The sequence below is a fragment of the Zingiber officinale genome, chromosome 8B (assembly GCF_018446385.1).
Source record: "Zingiber officinale cultivar Zhangliang chromosome 8B, Zo_v1.1, whole genome shotgun sequence".
NCBI lineage: Eukaryota > Viridiplantae > Streptophyta > Magnoliopsida > Zingiberales > Zingiberaceae > Zingiber > Zingiber officinale.
This window is the reverse complement of record NC_056001.1, coordinates 14434067-14458302: the sequence shown is the minus strand read 5'-3', so window position 1 is coordinate 14458302 and position 24236 is coordinate 14434067. Positions and strand designations below refer to the sequence as shown.

Genomic DNA, 24236 nt, shown 5'->3' with positions numbered 1-24236 from the left:
TTTGGCTCCATTCCTTAGAATATACAGTTCATAGAACCTCCATCCCCTAACAAACCATTAACACTTTCCCTCGAGGACAAACCTTAAACCCCAAATGGAAGCTCTCAACGCTTTGCCGGCCCACACTAATTTGTATGCACATTTATTGATAATTGATTACAATTATAAATGAATATATCTATGTACGTAATTTTGAACACCATGATCAGTACTAAGCTTATACTAATCCTCCCTCCAACCACGGCCCTCTAGCGACGCCTTTGTCTTCTTTCTCGCGGGAGCCTCCGGACTGCACGCTACCTCATCCTTGTCAATTATCTCATCCACCGTCTGGTTCCCCCGATTCTTCTCGTCTCGACCGTCCAATTCATCTTTACTCTGTTCCACGTGACCGAAGTACGCAATACGAGGCCGGCCATGGCCGCCTCCTCTTCGTCTGTATTAATTCTCCTCCAACTTCAAGGCCTCGGAGCCTCTCGTTGCTCTTCTACTCGGTGATGGCGACTCGCTGCATCGATATCCTCCTCTTCCTTTTGCCCCTCTCTGTAGCCGCCCTCACGAAGTGCTCCGGCGAGCAGAGTGATCAGTACGACGACGAATTGAGCCGCCTAGCCTCTGAATGGTACAGCTCCGGCGAGAGGAGCGATCAGTTCTCCGACCGACTGTGTCAACTCACCGCCTGCCTCACCACCGCCGGCGTCGACAACTTCACGTACCCGTCCGCCGACCCCACCGAGGCAGCCGCCTCCTCGTTCTACCAATTGCTCAACTTCTCCATCCAAAATCTGCGCTTCGCCCCCGGTCTCGCCGCCCTTCCCGCCGCTGTCGTCCTCCCTGCCACCCAACTCCACCTCCGGAGCGCAGTCCTCTGCTCCCGAGAGGCCGGATACAGCGTCCGCCTCCGCAGTGGCGGCCACAGCTACGAGGGCCTCTCCTACTCTGCCTCCGCCCCCTTTGTCGTCGTCGACCTTATGCGCCTCAACCGCGTTATAGTCGACTCGGCGTCTCGTACCGCGTGGGTCGAGTCCGGCGCCACCCTCGGCGAGACCTACCACGGCATCTCTGCCGCCTCCGACGATCTAGCCTTCTCCGCTGGGTCCTGCCCTACCGTCGGAAGCGGCGGCCATATCGCCGGCGGCGGGTTCGGCCTTCTCTCCCGGAAGTATGGCCTCGCGGCCGACAACGTCCTCGACGCCGTCCTCATCGACGCCGATGGCCAAATCATGAACCGTGACGCCATGGGCGAGGACGTCTTCTGGGCGATTAGAGGCGGCGGGGGTGGCGCCTGGGGGGCGGTCTACGCCTGGAAACTCCATCTCCTCCCCGTCCCCAGCCGCGTCGCCGCTTTCATCATCAACCGCCCCGGGTCGACTCCCCGGATCGCGCAGCTCTTCCACAAGTGGCAACTCGTCGCGCCGAATCTCCCCGACGAGTTCTACCTCTCCGCCTTCGTCGGCGCCGGCCTCCCGGAGGCAGGCAAGGTCGGCGGCATGTCCGCCACCTTCAAGGGCTTCTACCTCGGCCCGGCCTCGGAGGCGCTCTCCATCATGACCCAAACGTTCCCCGAGTTGCAACTCGCAGACTCAGACTGCCATCAGATGAGTTGGATCGAGTCGGTGGTGTTCTTCTCTGGTCTGCCGGAGGGGAGCACGGTTTCGGATCTAAAAAACCGGTTCCTCATCGATAAGAAATCCTTCAAGGCCAAATCCGACTACGTACGGGTCCCGATCCCCGAATCGGACCTAATCTCGATCCTCAATCAGCTCTTAGTGGAGCCGAAGGCATACTTAATTATGGACCCGTATGGGGGAGCCATGGATAGAATCCCGAGCGATCATCTACCATTCCCCCATCGGAGTGGGAATCTCTACGCGATCCAATATCTGATCGAATGGCAGGCAAATGCTGACGAAAACAACCAAAACTACATAGAGTGGATGCGCAAGTTCTACGAATTCATGGCCGATAAGGTATCCGATAATCCACGAGCAGCATACATAAACTACGTGGATTTAGATTTAGGGACCAACGGATGGACAATAGAGGACGAACCGGCGATCGATCGAATGGCAAACGTAAAGTCATGGGGAGAGAGTTATTTCTTGGGGAACTATGAGAGGTTGGTTCGAGCCAAGACCAAAGTCGACCCGGATAATGTGTTTCATAACCCGCAAAGCATACAGCCGTCAAACCAGATCAATGGTTATCTGGCATGATGTTATTTGTTTAGAGTGATTATAATTGATTATGAAAGTGTACAGTGGTATGTGAGTTGTGTTTACTTAATGTTAATGAGGTGATCAATTCAGGAGAAATTGAGATGAAACTTGAAAGTGGAAGTCGATATTGATAAGTGATAGCCTGTGATGTGAAAGTCGTTATCGATGTTTTGTTTGGGAGAAAAACAAATAATCCTATCAGCTTCAGCTGCGCGTGCGTGAGAATAGATTGCCAATATTTTATCAAGATTTTGCATTTAAAGGAGTCCAGAATTTTCAGGATCTTTGAGGCGTGGCCGTCTCGTCCACGCAAGTTCTACGCGGACTCTCTTGACATTTTTTCTTAACAAAAAATGGAATGGAAAATCGTGACGTAGTTTTGGAACGAGAAAGACGTCAGAGCTCGAAACTACGACGTTGATGGGCCAAGCAACTACATCGGCCTTTAAAGGAGGAAATTGGCCCGCGTAGGTGCTGATGAACGTGAGATCGTGAATCTTAAAGCGATCAGAAGGCATCTAGCCGTTCATACGACTAGTTCGATTTGGACACATGTCCACCCGAGTCGCCTTATGGCCGGGCCGAATCTGCATGATCGACGTCAGATTTGAACAAAGTCGGTGGTGAAGTCCCACGTGGACGGTCGATCCAGGCTTTAAAGTCGTCCACTTGCGACCACGATGCGAACCTGAAGGGCCTATAAATATATCGGCGCCTTAAGGGGAAAGGCTTCTTTTGAACTGCTCTTCTTGTTCGCAGGAGAAAGGAACAGCGAAACCCTAGCGGAAGAGTAGAGCCCTCGGGGACTTCTGAATCGTTACGTCCTCGTATTTCAGTTCCCGATCCGTTCCGATCACTTATTCTTGTTGTTCGATCTCCGCTCAGCGAGTTTTTGGTTCGATCGGATTTGGCGGAAGGTTATCTGTTGGAACTTGAGCAGGAGGATGGTATCGGACGCGAGCAAGAGGAAGGCGGCGGCCAAGAAAGCCGCAGCCGCTGCGAAGAGGGGTGGGAAGTCTGCCGTGACGTCGTCGAAGACGTCTGAGGTGACCAACGGGATTGCGAAGGTTGCTGATGGAGTGGGGGCCTTCCAGATCTCAGATCGGACTTGCACTGGAGTACTTGCTTCGCATCCCCAATCCAGAGATATCCATGTAAGTTCTTTTCTTCCTCGTTCTCTTTTGGTTGTGTTTGTTTTTCTGTTTGATAAGGTTGGTTTTGATAGAAGACAGTAAAAAATGGTAAGTTTGATGATCGGACCTGAACAATTGAATATAAGGTTCATTCACTTTTGAGAACAAAATCTATGCACGAGTCTGGCTGGGAGGTGAATTTACTTATATTTCTTGATGCTGGATTGTTTTTGTTTATTTTTTTTATGTTTCCCTTTATGATGAATAATATGCTATCTTTAATGCATCCTCTGTATTGGGAAGATATTATTTTGTTAGCTTAGAAGATTTGTTAATCGGCCTACACAATTTTGGTGTTGTAGATTTATTTCCTCTATGTTGCTGTATATATTTACGTGCTGATGATCTGCTCTTACTATGGATGCAGTTTTACATTTGAATTTCAATCGGAAAATTACTTAACTTGAAAGAGACAATGATGGGTTTATTCCTCAACTTGTAATTTGCATCAATTTTTCATTGGCTTAGGCACATAGGAGCATATAACAATTTTAAATTCGAAAATTCTTTTATGATAAAAAAGAGAAGCCTTCTTTCTCTAATATGTTGATTATTTGACTATCAACAGTGTTCTTAAGAGTATCTTTCCCCTTAAAGATTCGTTAAAGATGTTAAATTAGATCTTTAAGAATAAATAATTTTGTATTTGGTTTGCGGGAATTAGAAATTACTGTTATAATGTTGGATATATATAAGCACGTTGCAGTAGTTATTTTGAAAACTAGGATCTTGAAGTTTGGAATTAATTGGTGTTGTGTTTTCATATGATTTTATTTCTTGTGATTATTTCTACTCACTAGCCATACTTGTTCTGCATAAAGTTGTTACTATTCATTTTTGTAAGATTAGTTTAGGATGCACATTCAAGCTTCTCATACGCTATTATTTTATTACTTGCATAAATTAAATGGGAATTATTAGTAGAATTGACCATCCAATATCTAGGGCAGCTCAGTGCACAAAGTTCCCGCCAATGCGGGGTTCTAAGGAAGGGTTTATTGTACACAATCTTATCCTGCTTTGAAAGAGGTTGTTTTTGATACTTGAACCCGTGACCTTTAGGTCATATGACAACAACTTTATTATTGCGCCAGGGCTCCTCTTCACCATCCAATATCTAGGGATTGAGAAAAAAATGATAATGTTTCTTTTTGTTTATAAAACTTTTTGTGCTGCATGTATCAGATTTCTATTTCATTCCTTTCGATCAAATATCATTCTGATAAAAAAATTTATGTGCTCATTCCAGATTGAGTCCTTATCATTAACCTTTCATGGGCATGACCTGATAGTAGATTCTGAGTTGGAGCTCAACTATGGAAGGTATCATTGGGTAACATTTTACTTTGTGATTGACAACTCAAATTTTACTTATTCATCTTCTCTTTGCGCTAATCTGTCTGATGTTTCTATAGGCGCTATGGTTTGTTAGGACTTAATGGTTGCGGGAAGTCAACTCTTCTGACAGCTATTGGATGCAGAGAGCTCCCCATCCCTGAGCACATGGATATATATCACCTTAGCAGGGAAATTGAAGCTTCTGATATGTCTGCTCTGGAGGCTGTCATCTGCTGTGATGAAGAAAGATTGAGGTTGGAGAAAGAAGCTGAAATATTAGCCGCCGAGGTTTGTCTGTTGGAACAACTATTATGTCACAACTAGCACATAGATTATTATCATGCTTGATAAAATCAATCTTATTGCAAATGGCTATGGCTCCTTGCAGGATGGCGGTGGTGGAGAAGCTTTGGATCGCATCTATGAGCGATTGGAAGCTCTTGATGCATCGACCGCTGAAAAGCGAGCTGCTGAAATTTTGTATGGTCTTGGTTTTAATAAACAAATGCAAACAAAGAAAACCCGAGACTTCTCTGGTGGTTGGCGTATGAGGATTGCATTAGCTAGAGCCCTCTTTATGAATCCAACAATACTTTTGCTTGATGAACCAACAAATCATCTTGGTAGTGTATCAACATTGGATTCCTTTGAACCGTAACCCATTTATTTTCATTACTAACTCACACTTTCTAGCATGCAATTTATTCATGGTTTTGGTCCAAATATTTTCCAAAATGTCTCATCTGGAAGTTATATCCAAACTTTTAAACAAACTCGAAGTGTTAAAGTAAAATAATTGCATAGAGTGAGTAATTCTTTACACAAGATCAAATTTGATTCTTGTTCTAGCAGGCTGTCTTTTCATTTCTCTTTTTTCTCAATCACTATATATATTTACATTTTATATTCTTTTTTTTCATAGTCCAACATAAGCCATATACATTATCATGACATTTTTTGGTTTAAAACTGATTTTGATTGCAGGATGCTCCCTTTGATCGTTTAAGTGCCTGTTTTCCTCAATTATTTTATTTTATTTTATTTTATTTTTACTTTGTGCTAATTAGTAGACGATAAGTTCATTATTATCCTTGTGCTTCTTTCTGAATGCTACTTACATAGGTTTGCTTGTTCTTATTTTCCATTGCAGATTTGGAAGCATGTGTTTGGTTGGAAGAGACTCTAAAGAAGTTCGACCGAATCCTAGTTGTGGTGTCACACTCCCAGGATTTTCTCAATGGAGTATGTACCAACATCATACACATGCAGAACAAGAAGCTTAAGCTGTACACTGGTAATTATGATCAATACGTCCAAACCCGCTCAGAGCTGGAAGAAAATCAGATGAAGCAGTACAAATGGGAGCAGGATCAAATTTCTTCAATGAAAGAGTACATTGCTCGTTTTGGACATGGTTCTGCAAAACTGGCTCGTCAAGCTCAGAGCAAGGAGAAAACCCTTGCTAAGATGGAGCGTGGCGGACTTACAGAGAAAGTGGTGAGGGACAAAGTGTTGGTCTTTCGCTTCACAGATGTTGGTAAACTACCCCCACCAGTCCTACAGTTTGTTGGCGTGACTTTTGGCTACACTCCAGACAATCTCATCTACAAAAACCTAGATTTTGGGGTGGATCTAGATTCAAGAATTGCCCTCGTAGGGCCTAATGGTGCTGGCAAGAGCACATTGCTCAAGCTAATGACGGGTGATCTCATTCCTTTAGACGGAATGGTGCGGCGGCACAATCATCTCAGAATTGCACAATTTCATCAGCATCTTGCAGAAAAGCTGGATCTCGATATGTCAGCCCTCCAGTACATGATGATGGAATACCCAGGCAACGAGGAAGAGAAAATGAGGGCTGCGATAGGGAAGTTTGGACTGTCAGGAAAAGCACAGGTGATGCCCATGAAACACTTGTCGGATGGTCAGAGGAGCAGGGTAATTTTTGCCTGGCTGGCCTGGAGGCAACCTCATTTGCTGCTGCTCGATGAACCAACAAATCATCTGGATATTGAAACTATTGATTCATTAGCTGAAGCACTGAACGAGTGGGACGGTGGCCTAGTTCTGGTGAGCCATGATTTCAGATTGATCAACCAGGTGGCCGAGGAGATTTGGGTGTGCGAGAATCAAGCTGCCACCAGGTGGGAGGGTGACATTATGGGCTTTAAGGAGCACCTTAGGAACAAGACTGAGTTCGCGGATTAATATCTCTCTGAAGTTATCTTTTATTCAGAGTTTATGGTTTGATTACCTCGATATAGTGAAGTTTTCACTATTATGTATAACTTGAGGCTGCCTAGCATTAAAGGTGGCATTTAGCCTATTACTGTATAATCAGCCTGGCTGACTGTAATGTATTCATGGAGAATCCACGTAAGAACATAAGCTATTCTATCGCCTAAATGAATTTCTGTGAGATGTTAATAAGAAAAAGTTACCTTGAATTCTTTATTTTTAGTTTTTCATATAGTTTGTCATTGAGATCTCTTATTCTTAGAATCCTCTTAATCTCATTCTCAAAATACTCTTAATTTATCAACGTGGTATGAACCGAATTTTGATTAAAATTTAATTTAGTATTAAAAAAATATACAATCTGATAGTTGTTTAGAATCCTGAGTTTTTTTTTAAAAAAAAATAGATAATATATTTCAATATTCAATTGAGATTAACCCTGAGTGTTAAATATTAAATTTTTGTTCGGTTAATAGTTGTAAACATATAATCATATTTTGGTATTAAATTTTGTTACATCTTTATGTGATGTTAAAAGTATATTTAATATTCGTGGTCTTGTGAAGAAACTTGGTGCATCTTGATAGCTTGTTTAAATTTTGATATATCACTTTATCGTACTTATTATATGATATAAAAATATATTTAACACTTGCGACCTTAGGAAGAACATCTGTACGTCATTATAAGTCTGTGATAAATATAGGTTGGCTATGTATATATATTTATTTAGGTAATATTTGGTTAAATGATAGGAATGATTATGATATAAGTTTGATAGTAAAATATAATGAGAATGGAAATGAAAATACCCACCTAATTATATGAATTTGATTGATTACCATAAATCTAGAAATCATTCCCAAATATTTTCAAATTATTATTCCCAAATCCATAATTCAAACACCATCTTTTACTATCATTATTTCATTCCTGCATAATTTTTTTGGCGAAATATTCTCCATCCATTTTATTTTATGGTAACCAAATCAATCTCTTGGAACGAATGCATATAATGGATAGAACAGATGCTTAACAAAATTAAATAGACATTCTGTGGGATCACTTCCAATCAGCCATGGCGATCGCCTTTAAAGAAGCAACTTGAGGCCATCCCTGAAGCAGGCGCCAAACGCCTTCATCTCCGGCTTCGGAAGCACCAGCCCCATCTCGATCCCTCCTTGCCTGCCCTCCGCCATCGAAATAGTCCCCGGCGTCTTCTCGATCGACGTCATCTCCACCTTCATCGGCTTCCCCCACCCGAAGTCCACATCGTAAACCCTATACCTCGGCGACCCGGCAATAGACATTGGCCGCTCTGGCACTAGAGAGATTATCTTCTGCAACCATCCCTCCGCCCCCTTGAGCACTCCTCCCTCTTCCAGCCCCTTGATCGCCTTCCCGATCGCTTCCGCCGCCGCAAAGACGCCCTCGCCGTTCAGCAGATCCCTCACCCCTACCTCCACAAAGCACGGCCGGAGGCAGTTTCCAAAGTAGCTCGCCGGAACCAGCGGATCCAACCGTCCCCTGCACTCCACAGAGAACAGCAGGTACGCCGTCTTCTTGGTAGAGTAGAACCTCGCTTGAGCCCTCACCAAGCACGCCCAAGCGAAAGCGCAGGCCACTATGAAGGTAGAGACGCGGGCGCCGCCGCCGGATCTAGCTGAGGTGTCTCGTTTCAGCCGCTCGATCTGCTCCTGCCCGATCGCAAACGAGGCGATCACCAGTTCCGGAGGCAGATCGGGAGGCGGCGACGATGGTGGCGCGGAAGATTGCAGGGATTGCATCTCGGCTAGGATCTTGAAGTACAAACTGTCCGGATCTGCGATCGCCATCCGATCGGTCAGCGGCGGCGAGATCGGAGACTCTTTCGAGTCTCCTCCGATCGCAGCGGCGGCCCATGACTTCAAGAAGTGGATCGAACTTGAATCGTCGCAGGCCACATGGTGAACGGCGACGCCTAGGGCAACGCCTTGATTTGGGAACACCGTGATCTGCAAGGCCATCAGCGGGATCGAGCCGTCATCGGCAATCGGCAACCGGGGTACCATCGAGTGGAGATCGCGGAACGCCCTCGGGTAGTCGCCGGAGATCCGGTCGAAGTCTTCGGAGCTCTCTGCGACGTCGAGAGGCACAGAGTCGCCGGCGGAGAACCGGATCTGGAACTTGGCGTCGGGGGAGGGGACGCGAGGTGGGGAGACACATCCGGAGAGGGGGTAGAAGAGGAGGATGGCGCGTGAGAGGGAGGAGGTGAGGAGGGGAAGGTGGTGGGAGAGGAAGTGGGAGGTGGGGTGGGGGAAGCGGTAGAAGAGGAGGCGCTCGACGGGACCAGTGGGGAGCCAGACGATGTCGAAGAAGGTGAGGGGGAGGGCGGCGGCGGCCGGTGCTGAGTCCGGCGGCAGAGAGACTTGGAAGTGGTGGAGCAGCGTGATCGGCGATGGGGAGGAAGTCATTGTGGTGAGCCAATGCTCTGTTTACTTAGGAGGGGGAGTTTAAAAACTGAGAAAAAAACTTTGTTGAGGAAGTTTTCTACTGCTCGTTTCGCAAGGAGGGATAGAATGATAGATTACTCCTCCTTTCTAATGTTTATTTGTTATCAAATAATGGACGGATGAATTCATAGATAGATCCATCTGCGAATTATTTTATTGGCTTTGTTTCATCCACCTAAATCGGGCAGAAAGCCCTCAGCTGTCCTTTGTTGCATATCTGCCTCAACCACTTGAGCTCACGGGCACTGTGTGCGTCACAAAGGCGGCACCGAGTGAGGCGGCTACGAGGCGAAACTGGGCAAGGAAACACTACATGAGGCGGCCGTGTGAGCGGCACCGCATGAGGCGTTCATGCCTTGCGCTAGTCGGAATGATTGGTATAGTTAGCACTAATAATGAAACTCAGGTTTTGTTGAGGTTTTGATGAATGACAAAAGATTAAAGTTAGGTGTTGTGCGTTCTAATTTGTTTATCAAGTATGTAGGACTAAAAGATTTACTGAGAGCTGATACCATGTTGAAGTCTAGTTAGGTTTGGAGGACCTGATAACTAGCAGAAAACTCAAATAGGTTGATATCTGACAGGAAGTCCAGTTAGGTCTGTAAGACCTGACAATTAGTTGAAGTCTAGATGGGGCATCTAGTAGAAAAACTTGGTGGGTCAAGAGATCAAAGTCAAGTAAGTCTACAATTAGTAGGTGAAGGTAAGTACTGGAAGAAAGAGATCCAGTGAATTTATGTTCCCCGTTGAGGGAACAGTAGACATCGATCCGACCTAGAGTTTCAGTGAAATCTAAAGTTAGGATCGGATAGTCCCAAGACTGTCTAAATATTTAATACTTATATTTCATATTATTTCTGTTTTGCTAACTCTGTGATGCAAGAAATTAAAGTTGGAATTAGAACATTTCAGGCGTCCGGAAGAGATCCATGTGCCCGGACATCCAGGCGACCAAAGAGGATCCAGGCGCTCGAAATGGCCCGAATCCAACTTCGCGAGTAAATGAGTCGGCAGATGCTGTTTGGCTGGCCTACGTTAACTTCCAAGCGCCCGAGAAGGGATAGAGGTGACTTGGATAGAGCTTCGCCAATGTACAACCACATCAGTAACCCAAGTGCTCGGAAGGGATCCAAGCGCCCTGAGATAGATAAACTCAGTGACGAAGTTGGATTGAATATGCTTCAGTGGAGGTGCCCGGGGGTGACCTAGGCGCCTAGAAAGGCTTATAAAAGAGGTTTCGACCAACAACTTCAAATAATCAATTGCTACAACTTTCATACTCGCATGCTACTCCGAAAACTGTTCTACGATGCCTAAACGCTACTCCGACTACTACGCCCAAGCTTAACACAAAGTCGTCGGTATAATTATTTTTATTTGTACTTTCAATTTCATACATTAATCTTCAAGCTTATAGTGAATTGTCTAACGAAAGTATTCAACGAGTGTGGACCTTAGAGTAGAAGTCATTGAAAGATTCGAATCAAATATAACTAACCTGTGTTAGCTTTATTTTTCGTTTCTTTATTTTTGCTACTTTAACTCGTGTTTTTCGAAAAAGTGAAAAAGCGATGCGTGTTATTCACCCCTCCTTTAGAGCTTTTCGATCTATAATTGGTATTAGAGTAGGTTCGCTCTAGATTAGTGAAACCATCGTTTGAGTAAATTTTTTTTTTTACACCTTTTTTTTTATTTATATTTTCATATTTGCACCTTGAGTCAAAATTGATGTAATATTCTCTTCTGACAAATTTCTCATTTTCTTATATTTATTTGAAATTGGTACAACATCATTCGAGTCATTTTTCACATTTATTATTATTTTTTACCGCACTACTTATCCCAAGATGGAATCTTAGAATATTTCTTTGAAATTGTGTTGTGCAAGAAAAATAATTGTACAAAGAGATGTTGGGACCATAAAACTCCACCATACAAAATGAACAACTCCAGGATATGGAAGCATTAGGTGACATGCTTCATAATGATGGGTGACTTCGACCACGACATGATACAAGGCAATCCACTCAAAACATAGAAACAAACACAAAGGTAATAAGTTAAAATTTAAGTTTATTACTTAACAAAATTACGTGCATATTTGGAGACACCATCTACAAGATTTGGACTCGATTGGCTAAGCTTCATGAGAATTTATCAACGTTGAAGGATCAAGTCAAAATAGAACTCAAACACGAGTCCAAACCAACAAAAAAGTCTTTAGAACTAGGGGTTACGCTCAAGGTAAATGATATTTATCAAAATATTCCTGTTTGTAGTAGCTTAAGAGATACGTATGATACCTTAAAGATTTTTTTATAAATCTACATGATAAGTTAGACATTTACCAAAATACTCCTATAAATATATCAAATAATTTAGATCTAATAAATTTAAAAAATTTTGAAAATAATTTAAATGATAAAATTAACCAAATCAATATCGATATAGATAAAATTAATATATCTTGATAAAACATTTAACTTATGTTCCTGTCCGAAAGCTGAGTCGATGGACGCTAGGGATGTGGCGCTCCCGTTGACTGGTTGAAGACTCTGCAAGCGTAGATCTCCCGTCGACATGGACCTGCAAGCACAACGCCGAGTCGGGGAGTGGTTCCTCGGCGATGACCCTCCGACGTTCAAGTAAGATCTCTGGCGGAAAGAAGTAGAGCAAAGAGGAAACGAGTACTGTAGCTACAGTAGAGAAGTGAGCATACCTTCGTCGAAGTCTGAGGGTCCTTATATAAAGCTCCCCAGAGGCGCATGCATGATCCCCGAGGTGTGCACACTCCTCAAAACATATCTGGAATGGACGTGTCAGAAAAGCGTGTCTGACGTCATACCTCAATAGCACGAGCATATCCCTGACGAGACAGTAGAAGCTTCCTCCGTACGATTCTCTGTCTGACCATACTGCCGATCATGCCACCTGTCAGCGACACTGGTCCCCAAGAAGATATCATCAACTGCTTCCTTTGTCCTCTACTGGGCCAAGCGGAGGGACCGTCCGGCTAGTGCCTTTCAGACGACACTAGGGCCGGACCGAGTGGGATGTTCACTCGGCCAATCATCCTATTGCGTCACTAGGGTCGGACCGAGCGGGATGTCCGCTCGGTCAATTATCCTATTGTCTTGATTTTGGCTCGCCGAGCGAAGAAACCGTATTTGCAGGGTCGTAGCTGCACTCCTCGGTCGATCGAGCGGGGAGGCTGCTCGGCCGCTCGACCCTCGTTCCTCCTTGCTAGTCATGCTTGAGTCTTCTAGCGTCGTAAGCTCGGCATCAGGCCGAGCTGTAATGCAGAATCGGACACACATACGTCCACTCGGCCGGATACTCACGACGTTGATCGTTGACCGTTGACTTTTCACATGTCATCGCCCCTACTTATTACCGGATCAACTTAGATAATTAATATAAAATCAATTTAGAATTGTACTCGAAAAGAAAATTTTTGATTTTACTAAAGATGAGATTTTAAACAAATATTTTAAATAAATATAATTTAACAAATTCAGCCCATCTAAAATTAAAAGAAAATTTAAATACACTTTTTTTTAAATAAAGTAAATTTAACTAACTTAATTAAAAATTAAAAGCATTAAACTAATACATTAAATTAATTCATATTTGAACTAGTTAATATCAAATACATTAAAGTTAATTAACTAAAAATTCACTTGAAAATTAATTAACTCAAAATTAATTAATTAATTAATTAAGTTTGAAAATCATTTGATATGTAATTAATAAATAAATTAATATGAAAATTAATTAAATATTAAAATAATTAACTAATCAGATTTTAATTAATTAACTTAAACATTAAAAATGATTCATATTGAATTAAAATTTAATTAAGTTAAAAAAACAATTCAGTTAAATTAAAGATTTCATTTAAAATTAAATTAAAATTAAAAATCTTATTTATATCCGTTTCTAATTAAGGTAAACTAGAACGTGACTTTTGAAAGCTCAACGTAGGACTAAACAAATATTACATAAAATATAAAATATGTGATTTAGGGGAGACTTTAAATTAATTGGAAGGATAACATAGGAAATGAGTCAACAGATTAGGTGCATCTGAAAGACGAGGTGCTACAAAAGAGTACATCGGCAGACAAGAAAGACGCGTAGCGCGCGCGGCGGTCCGAGGGACGAGAAGTCGGGAAGAAAGACTGCTCGAGGAAAATGTCGGAATTGAGTTCGGGTGAACTCAATTTCGATTAGCCGGAGCATCACCCAGGCGAAGAGATCAACTTATGGGAGCTGATATGCTTTATGGAAGGCGCCTTCCATGGCTTGGAAGGCGCCTTCCCTAGCCATTCTTAGAGGATAATGTTTATCTTCGAGAGGATAAAGTTTATTTGATGTAAGGCGCCTTAGACCTCTTTGAAGATGCCTTCAAGCTGCGGATAACATTTTCCAAGGGCTATAAAAGACCCTTGGACCTAGGAAATTAACAACAACTCTTGTATTTATTTCCTAGTACATTTCTGAGTGTTCAACGAGTGTAAGAGGCTTCTTCGTCTACACGAAGGAGACTTTTTTAGTGCTCTCTTGGCTTAGATTAACAACCACCTAAATTGTAATCAAGTAAGTCTCTGTTATTTTATTAGTTAAATTATTTTAATTTAATTGTGCTACTAATCTGAGTTGAAAGATTGAGAAGAGTTTAGCTTTATTTTGTTTAGGCATTTCACCTCCTCTTGTCAGTCCCGCTGCGCCAGCAAGTGGTATTAGAGCCAGGACATTTTAGAAGTACTAACCACCGACTGAAGCACCGAAATTATGGCCTGATCGAGCATCTATCTATCGAAGTTCGAGGGAGAATTCGTGACATGGAAGAAACGCATGGAGTATTCTTTAAAATAGACTTTGAATTGTTTTTAATAATTAAATATAATTTTATAGTTCCAAAGACCCACAAAGAAGTGAAAAAAGGAAGTCAACAGACTTCGTAGCAAATGGACGAGTAAAATTCCATTTGCTGAGCGTGCTACCTTCACAGGAAGTCAAAAGAATCGACACCTACGAATCAGCAAAGAAACTTTGGAAAATGTTCCTAGAGCTACACGAAGGTACGTCCGAAACCAAGTTCGCTAAACGGGATCTACTCCGGAACCAACTAACCAACCTCCGGCTGAAAGAAGGTGAGTCAAAAGCACAACTACACACCAAGCTGAAAGAGTTAATCACCGTACTTACGAATCTCAGAAAACAGGTAATAAATCGAGATTCTTTAAGGTATGCGTTAAATGTTTTCCTTATGACACAAAGATTGGATGTCTATAGTATATTCCTATTATATTTTAAAGATCTAGAGGCAAGTACCTTAGAGAGTTTATTTGCCACTTTAGAACCTCATGAATCTAGATGTGTAGAATTGAAAAAGAAGCTCAGGCAGAACGTTGCCCTGAAGGCAAGAATGGGTGATCCAAACTTTGAAGCGTCAATTGATGAAAACGAAGCGACCCTAATAGTAAGAAAATTTAGTAAATTTGTTAAATCTAATAAATTTAATAAAGCGCAGACTAAGAAACATTCTTAAAGCAAAGAAAGGTTCAATGCTACAACTGTAATGAAGAAGGGCACATCAAGGATGACTATCCAAAGTTGAAGACGAAAGAGAAGAAGAAAGAGTCAGTCAAACCAAGGCACAGAAACTTAAAAGCAACATGGAACGAGTCATCATCGGAGTTTGAAGTTGAGAAATACGCTGGAATAGCCCTGTTGGCGGACCACCTTGGAGAAGATGAAAGCAGCTCAGAGATGAGCATCGATGAAGGGGAAGGAACCTCAGAAGAAAGCTGCGATGAAGGGGGAGCATCAGAACGCGAGGAATGTGAGGTACATGCACTATCTCACAAGCAATCTTTTAAATTTATCAAAATGTTATTTAAGAATATAGTACAACTAGAAAAGGATAATACTAAGTTAAAATTAAACTTAGCAAATTCATACTCATTAGATATGCTTGATAATTTAAAAATAAAAAATAAAAAATATAAATTGAAAAATTGAAAAATAACAATGCATGTTCTAACGACTTTCAAAAATCAAAATTTAAAAACTATGGCAAAATTAATTGGTACATTAAAATCACCAGGGACGGGTTAGAAAAATCCCTAGAAATTATGTACCTCATGATAGTTTTGATGTGATCAATCAAGTTAAGTTAGGTCATATTATATTTGATCCTTGTGTCTAAGTGTACAGAAGCTTAGGAACATAAGAAGTCAAGCGGAATACGTAGCTAGTGAGAAGCATAACATAAGAAAGGAGTCAACGGGCTAGGTGCATCCAAAGGATGAGGTGCTGCGGAAGACTACACCGATGGATGAGAAGGACGCGCGTGGCGGTCCGAGAGACGAGAAACCAAGGAGGAAGTCTGCTTGAAGAGAAGGTTGGAGTTGAGTTCGGATGAGCTCAACTCCCGTTAGCTAGAGCATCACCTAAGCGAAGAGATCAGCTTATGGGAGTTGATCTGCCTTATGGAAGGCGTCTTCCATGGTTTAGAAGACACATTCGATGAACAGTGCGAAGACGCCTTCCGGCCATAGAAGGCGCCTTCCCTAGCCGTTATTAGAGGATAATGTTTTATCTTCAAGGGGATAAAGTTTATCCGATAGAAGACGCCTTGGACCCCTTTGAAGGCACCTTCAAGCTGCGAATAATATTTTTCAGGGGCTATAAAAAGACCTCTGGACCTAGGAAATTAACAACTATTGTATTTATTTTCTAGTATATTTCTGAGCGTTTAACGAGTGTGAGAGGCTTCTCCGCCTACCCAAAGGAAACTTTTTTAGTATTTTCTCTTGCCTTGGATTAACAACCACGTAGGTTGTAACCAAGTAACTTTTTAGTCTCTTTTATTTTATTAGTTATTAAATTATTTTAATTTCATTGTGCTACTAATCTGAATTGAAAGATCGAGAAGGGTTTATCTTTATTTTTTCAGTCAATTCACTCTCCTTTTGCCGGTCTCGCTGTGCTAATACTATCCACCATCCCCCCGCGCATCTTTTCGATCCTACAGAAGCTTTTGGAGAAAGTACACGAACAATTTTTCTTCTCTAATTTATTTGATAATCTTATGTTTTGAATTCTACTTCGGCTTGAGATCGTGTAAACTTCTTTGGTCGGCACTACGTAGTCACAAATGACCATTGTGGCTCACAATCGACATCGCATAGCCGTGCCTCGCGTGACTTCGCCTTTTTTTCTTATTTTTCATATTTTTTTACTAAAGGATATTCACATATTTCCATAATGACATCATATTATCCACTTTGGACCTAAGCCCTCATGACTTTACTTTTGGACTCTATCTAAAATATCTGATGTCAATGGAGATATCTTACATCCTTTTAAACTCATGATCTTTTCTATATCTTTCTAATGTAGGACTTTAATTGCATCCTAACAATCCTCCCCTAAAACGAAGGACCATAATTACTCTTATGGTTCGGGCCTCTCCGCAAGTATCCGGTCACTCTTGACCTGCTTCAAGCCTCTCTGTAAGCATCTACATCCGGTCACCCTAACCTGATCCGGGCCTCCCCATGAGCATTCGATCATTCTTGACCTACTTCAGGCCTAGTATCTGATCACTCTGACCTGCTCCAGGCCTCCCACACCTTCGTTCAAGGCCACCCTACATGACATCTGATCTGGACTATGACTCTAATATCATTTATTGTGACCAAAGTATATCCACATATCTTCACAATGACATGATATTGTCCACTTTCAGCCTAAGCTTTCATAGCTTTGCTCTTGGGCTCTACCCAAAAGATCTCATACCAATGAGGATATCTTACGTCCTTTTAAACCCATGATCTTTTTCATATATTTTCAACGTGGGACTTTTATTGTATCCCAATAATCTAAGCTCTCGTAACTTTGCTCTAGGACTCTTCCCAAAAGGTCTCATGCCAATGGAGATATCTTATATCCTTTTAAACTCATGATCTTTTCTAAATATTTTCAATGTGGGACTTTGATTGATTCATTGAACATGATTCAATTGTATAGATAAAATTCTAATAAATATTCGACTATTTTTGTGGAGTAGACACGTCGTCGAATCATGGTAACTCTTCTTCTTTCTCTTCTTCATCTTTTTTTTCCTCGTGTTTGCTCTTTCTTGTGTGTCTTTGTCTCGTTGTTCCACGCGATTTCTTCCTCTTTCTTTTCTTCTGCATTAGAGGTTAAGAGGTGTTGCCCTTACCTCTTTATGCAACAAAAGGTATCAGAGCCATGGTCCAAACTAGATGCCATGTGGGGTGGCCCTAAACAAAGTTGAGGATGGGCCCAGAGCAAGTCAGGATGACCGGATGTTTACGGGGAGACCCAAAATAGGTTAGGATGATTAGATGCTTACGAAGAGGCCCGGAGCAGGTCAAGGTGACTGGATACTTGCGAGGAGGATCGGGGTAGATTAGGATGATCGGATGCTTGCAAGAAAGCCTGAAGCAGGTCAAGGTCATCATATACTTACGGGGAGGCCCGGAGCAGGTCAGAATAACCAGATGCTTACAGGAAGGCCCGGAGCAGATCAGGATCACTAAATGCTTGCGAGTAAGGTCTGAAGTAGGTTAAGATGATCGGATGCTCGCAAGAAAATCAGGAGCAAGTCAAGATGACCCGATGCTCGCGGGGAGGCCCAGAGCAAGTTAAGGTGATCGGATGCTCGCGGGAAGGCTCGAAGTAGGTCAAGGTGATCGGATACTTGCGAGGAGGCTTGGAACAGGTCAAGGTGGCCGAATGCTTGCGAGTAAGGCCCGGAGCAGGTTAGGGTGATTGAATGCTCGTGAGGAGGTCCAGAGCAGTTCAAGGTAATCGGATGCTCGTGTTGAGGCCCAGAGCAAGTCAGGATGACTGATGCTCGTGGGGAGGCCCGGAGCAGGTCAAAAGTAACTGAATGCTCTCAAGGAGGCCCAGAGCATGTCAAGAGTAACCGAATGCTCTCGAGGAGATCCGAAGCAAGTTAGGGTGACTGGATGCGGATGATTGTGCAGAGGTCTAAAGTAGATCAAGATTATTGAATACTCGTGGGAAGGCCTGCAGCAGGTCAAGAGTAACCAAATGCTCACGAAGAGGTTTAAATCATGAGAATAATGATAATCCTTGGTTTGAGGGGAGAATTGTTGAAATTTAATAAAAATCTTATATTAAAATGATTCGAAAAAAGTTATAGATCTAAAAGAATATAAAAAATCTTATTAGTAGCATGAGACCTTTTCAAAAGAGCTGAAGAAAAAGAGCTGAAGAAAAAAAATCACGAGAGCCTAAATCGAAAATAAAAAATATTATATCATTATATAAATATATAAATATCTTTTAGTCACAATACTTTTCCTCTTTCATCAAAAAGCTTTAGTCACAATACCTTTCCTCTTTCATCCACAAGCTTTCTGCATGATTCGTTTGTCTCCTTTTTTTCTCTTTCTTCGTTCGAAAAATTATTTTTCTGTACAATTCCTTTCTCCCCTCTACCCGCACCTCAAAGGAAAGAGAGCACTGGCTCACTACGACTCATAGTTGCATGTAAGTGTTTCAGTCCCACAAAAAAAGTGACATCTTCCGGTTGATTCGGAACAAAGGGAATAAAAATTCAGGGCCCGGATGACATCAATCCAAGGAGTATTTTTGTGAACCCTATTAATTGTTACATCAGTCAGACAACTTGTTGGCCAACATATAAGATAAAGAAGGTCGCCAGCTTACTTACACGCCACGTGACACGCTTACTTGTACCACATGACACACAAGGTCACATGGCAAGCAAGCTTGCAAGCCACACGTGGCTTGCTGGCAGCCACCAGCAAGCCACAACGTGGCTTGCTGGCAAGCATGCAAGCCACAACGTGGCTTGCTGTGCTTGCAAGTCTTGCACAGGCAAGGTCTATAAAAAGACCTTAAGTGGAATGAAGAGAGTAGAGCACAAGTGAAGAGAGTAGAGTAGCTTAAATAGCTCAGTGAGCTTTGTGAGAGAAGTTCAAATGTATTTTGTGTGCTTTTTCATTCCTTCTGAAATCCTCATGTTTTTTTCTCTTTTGTTGTGTACTTCTTTTGCTCAACAGAAATAGTGATAGTTTTCGGATCTAGTTCAGATCGTCACGACAACCAGTGCTCGGTTGTGCTCGTGATCCTGCCGTTTTATCCTGGGAAACAGACGTCCACTTAATCCTCTAAGCACCGCGGAGGGGCCGAATCTGTTTTAAGGAGACAGCGCTCTGCTGGACTCGGCATCCACTCTGAGTTCGTGTTGCAGCTCTCGACATCCTGTCAGCAACTCTCAACAGCAACGTGGCGCCGCTCGACAACTAACGGTGTCCGCGACTCATCTACTCGGTGCGTGGTTCAGCTCGCTAGAGTCGACAGTTTGAGATTATCTGCTCAAACCTACTTGATTGTAAGTTCTTGTGACTCTGGTACGCACTCAAAATTGTAACGGGTTTACACCCAACAGTAAGTCACCTATGAGGTCTTTTCGAGACGATCTAGTAGTTAGCGCATGAGATGTTATATATCATCATAAGGTCTGAGATTCGAATCTTGATAAAGTCGAGATAAATGTCTCCCTTATGTAGTAATCACTATTCCAAAGACTAGTAGCAATCTATGATTTATCTCCTCCGTGTTGGTCCTGGGACGGATTGATGGGGACGCTGGGGGACGAGCGTATTTATCTTTTGCCACCATGTAAGTCACCCATGAGGCTCCCACGAGCTTAACTGAGGTATTAAGTGATAGGTTAGTTGTCACACGAAGTCTTAAGGTCAAATCATGAGGCTGATAAGATGTAAATCTTTACAATTCGTATAACTCACCCCGCCTGTCACTTGTCTCCAAAGATAAATTTTTCTTAATTAATGGTTAACTTAAGAACGCTGAAATGATGGACTGCCTACTATGAATGTTCCTTATTTATCCTAACGATAAGTAGAAAATTTCTGTAAAATCGAATTAGTTATCTCAAAATTAATCGACGTAAGTTAGATATCTAGTGTCAAATATAAAAAATTATCATTCTTATAAAATGAAATTTATAATTAAATTATATTAGAGCAAACATTGATATCGCTCACTTCAAATAATATAGTATTGTCGGCCTTATATGAAATATATATAAATAAATCATGAGTAATATTTTATCATAGTATAATGACTTTTTACACAATCACAAGTAAAATAGTTTGCACCCATTAAAATTAAAAATGGATCTCAAGACCTCCGTGGGCTACAATTAATGATTGTACGAACATAATGAAATGAGTTGGATCACTACTGTTGTAGATGATATCTAATCTAAGGAGTATTTTTTCCCCCGAATTTAGAGAGTCAAGCCGCAAGAATTGACATGACCTAACATGTTTGGGTCATGTTTAGCCTGTGTAGATGTAAATAAGCTAAGTCGGCCCCAACACCAAAAGCAAGTCCATGGCGCATAGCATCAGAGCTTACCCCTTCAATTTCTTTCATAAAATTTTAATACTAAATATCTTTCTATTTAATTAAAAAAATCGGAACTTCTAATAATCAAGACTCAATTAATTTAGTGACGTACAAAATTAAGTTATGTTAATATTTTTTCACACCAAAAATAATTTCAAGACGTATTAATAATTTTAACTTCTTATCCTTCTTAAATCATAAACACATAATTTAATTTTTACTATCTACATAATTTTTTCTCGCTGCTTCAATATCTTCATCAGTTCTTCATCATTCTCTCTTCCTCCCTCCCTCTCCAATTTTTACTATACCTTTATTCTTGTTATCTTTTTTATATCACAATGCATCAATCCATCTATTTCGGCTCTTCTACATATCGATATATCTATATCAATTCATCTGTATCTCATCGATTTTTCAAGATAAAAATTATAACTGTATTTATTTATCTCCGTATCTCATCGGTATCTCATCAGTTCTTTGAGTAATACAAGATATTCTTACTACATAACTTGAGTTATTAATATAACTTGAGGTATGATTAATAACTTAATTTACACTTTATTTTAGGATTAAGATTTTTATAAAATAAATCATACTAACATTGAATAATACGGTGTAAATATTCATTTTATATAATTTATGCATATTGTGTATGATGACTAATAAATATTAAATATTTTAAATAATATTTAATAAAAATGCATTCAAGTTTTAAATATTTTTATCAAATATTTTTAAAAAAAAAAATTGGATCCTAAGCCCATTCTATGATACTAGATGGTATATTTTCTTAATTTTTAAATAATATAAACTTAAATGTGAGTATTTGTAAACAATATCAAAGTGATATAAATTTAAAGTACACAAAAAAAATTAAATAAGTATGTATTAATTGTAGCAAATAAGTATGTATTAATGGTGGCACTAAATAATATATGATTATTAGAGACTTCAATATTTGAAATATAATTATTAGAGACTTCAACATTCAAATTTAGTTAAAATTAATGGATATTTATCATTTTTATCAACAATTTTGACCCAACTTAACTTCCAAAGTATATTGAGATCCATTTTAATTTTGTTTGACCCTCGAATACTCTTTAAAAGTTTTGAGTTCTCTAAACTTAATGATCATCCATGTGTTCAAACGCTTAATCAGTCCATAAACTTAAATTATATTGCTAAAATATCATAATACCATGATTAGACCCAACTATTGGCAAGGAAATATGATAGAACTAGGGTGAAAATTTCTTCCCCTCCTACTTGATAATGATTTTTATTGTGTATGGCACTCGCCATGCATGAATTTTAAAATATTATGATTAAAATACTTTTATCTGATGTAAAAAAAAGTAAATTATATAATATGAAGGCGTCTAATTATGAAAACACCTAATTGAATTACAAGAAATAAAGACACCTATGAAAATCATAAACTAAAATAAATGAGGGCATTTGTTTAAATTAAATAAAAAAAGGAATTCAAACAGGACCTGTAAATCAATAAAGAAATTATCCATAAGAATTTTTACTCTAATTAATTGTAAAGATGATACCTATATTTTTAGTTTTAGTTTTTTGAGGGACATCCTTCATGAACCTGAGTACTTTCTTAATCCCAAAAATCTTAGCAGCAGTTCAAGTACGTCCTAGGAAGACCTCTAGATCAAAAAGGACCTTGAAAAGTATGCTTGATACTTACAAACAGAGAGGGAAGGGCATCCTTCTCCCAAGTACAAACTTTCTTAAATCATGGTAGCAGTTTGACTACGTCCCTAGCACTTTGAAGCTGATTTTTCTCTTGACTGACTCTAATTGTATATCTGTCTTGGATCTATTCCTGGGTCCAAGTAAGTGTTATTATATTTGGACCAGAACAAACTTCCAGTCCACCACAAACACTGAAAGCCATCAAATAACAATTATGTAATCTCTTCAGCACATATATACATATACTAATTGAACAACCAAGGATCATCCTATATATAAATATGAAGCTATGTTAGCTAGGGTTAGAAAATATGTCTGCAAAGTGATTGAGAGGAAGAAGACAGATTGAACCCTAGAATCAGGTGAAGGATGAAGCTTTGGATGTATATTGTTGACCAACACGTGAATGTTTTATATCAATCGATCACTTAATTAATTCACTGGTTTTTATATTGCAGCTGGCCTGAGTTAAGTTCGTGTGAGGTTACAAATTTTAAAAAGAACTTCATAAATCTAGAAACAAGCATTGTTCTTAACACGAGGGTTTAACTTGCACTCTCATGCCTCACATTTAGTACATGGATGGATAAGGTGGACTCTTAACCCAACGTGGATAAAAAATTATCTCACTTGCCTAACTATCTTGAAGTTATAACATACTAGTCAACTATAACTTTCCGATTTACCTCCTTACAGATGGTCGTGAGGCCGATCATGTGGGACCGCTAGATGGTGGATTCTACCTTTTGTTACCATTGAAGTTACACATCTAAGATCAATTTATTTAACAACAATGTTAAATAGTCAATTGATTCTCTTTCTCTTAAAAGGACGTCAAAGGAGAGTCGATCATCATCAACTATTTGTTTGCTATGAAAAGCTTGTTAGGATAAAAGAAGAGGTGAAAAAAATAGTCTTGGGCCATTCATGAGGCACTTGTAAACATCATTTCTAGAGTCAGGGTTCATCGAAAAGATTGAAAGTAACCAGCCATATTGAAGTGGAGTACAACCAATTTCTCCTTATGGTAAATCTAGCCATCTAGATTTACCGTAAGGGTTTAATCAATGCATACCATTTTAGAAATGCAATTAATCATTAATATATAGCGAGATAATTTTAAAAATTAAATATGAAAATATATGAGAAAGAATATAATTGACTCATAAAATATGATATTACTTGGATATTCTTAATAATGACTCTAAAAATTAGGAGAAAATTTATTCTAATTGACCAGATTCTAGTCATTCAGCACTGTGCTTCTCCTTATTCTCTTGTACAAAAAGAGTTATTAGTAACACTAGCATGTGCTATTCTCAAAGTTGACTCCTCGTATAACTAACTTCATTCAATAGAATTTGCTTATTTTGAGAGAATAAGCTCAATGATTAAACATAACACTCAAAGTCAAATCATTTATTTTTATCAAATTCTATTTGCATCTGATGGATGGCTGTAATCTTTTTATTAAACTCATTTCAAATTCTTAGGTGGATCTAACTCACACTAACCTTTATCAACAAGTACACAAACCTAAAAGATGATTATTTAATTAAGAGAGAAGTAGT

At 40.3% G+C, this 24236-nt stretch overlaps 3 protein-coding genes across 3 annotated transcripts; 2 read left to right on the top strand and 1 right to left on the bottom strand.

The window, feature by feature from the left end:
- Positions 1–235: 235 nt before the first annotated feature.
- Positions 236–2458, top strand: LOC122014492 (reticuline oxidase-like). The gene has a single exon (XM_042570726.1). It carries the CDS (start codon positions 498–500, stop codon positions 2214–2216), a length of 1719 nt encoding a protein of 572 aa, XP_042426660.1. The 5' UTR covers positions 236–497; the 3' UTR covers positions 2217–2458.
- Positions 2459–2939: 481 nt separating this feature from the next.
- On the top strand, positions 2940–7156 carry LOC122014491 (ABC transporter F family member 1-like). Its single transcript, XM_042570725.1, has 5 exons — positions 2940–3373; positions 4662–4735; positions 4828–5038; positions 5139–5373; positions 5901–7156. The coding sequence occupies exons 1-5, from the start codon at positions 3164–3166 to the stop codon at positions 6956–6958; spliced, it is 1788 nt and encodes a 595-aa protein (XP_042426659.1). The 5' UTR covers positions 2940–3163; the 3' UTR covers positions 6959–7156.
- Positions 7157–7929: 773 nt separating this feature from the next.
- On the bottom strand, positions 7930–9591 carry LOC122016647 (anthocyanin 5-aromatic acyltransferase-like). Its single transcript, XM_042574018.1, has one exon. It carries the CDS (start codon positions 9439–9441, stop codon positions 8080–8082), a length of 1362 nt encoding a protein of 453 aa, XP_042429952.1. The 5' UTR covers positions 9442–9591; the 3' UTR covers positions 7930–8079.
- Between the last annotated feature and the right edge of the window lie 14645 nt (positions 9592–24236).

Bases quoted from the DNA above. Each gene is read 5' to 3' on its own strand.
- LOC122014492 (XM_042570726.1), top strand. From the start codon at position 498: ATGGCGACTCGCTGCATCGATATCCTCCTCTTCCTTTTGCCCCTCTCT.
- LOC122014491 (XM_042570725.1), top strand. From the start codon at position 3,164: ATGGTATCGGACGCGAGCAAGAGGAAGGCGGCGGCCAAGAAAGCCGCA. The intron at 3,374-4,661 runs GTAAGTTCTTTT...TGCTCATTCCAG, and splicing joins CCCAATCCAGAGATATCCAT to ATTGAGTCCTTATCATTAAC. The intron at 5,374-5,900 runs GTAGTGTATCAA...TTTCCATTGCAG, and splicing joins TGAACCAACAAATCATCTTG to ATTTGGAAGCATGTGTTTGG.
- LOC122016647 (XM_042574018.1), bottom strand. From the start codon at position 9,441: ATGACTTCCTCCCCATCGCCGATCACGCTGCTCCACCACTTCCAAGTC.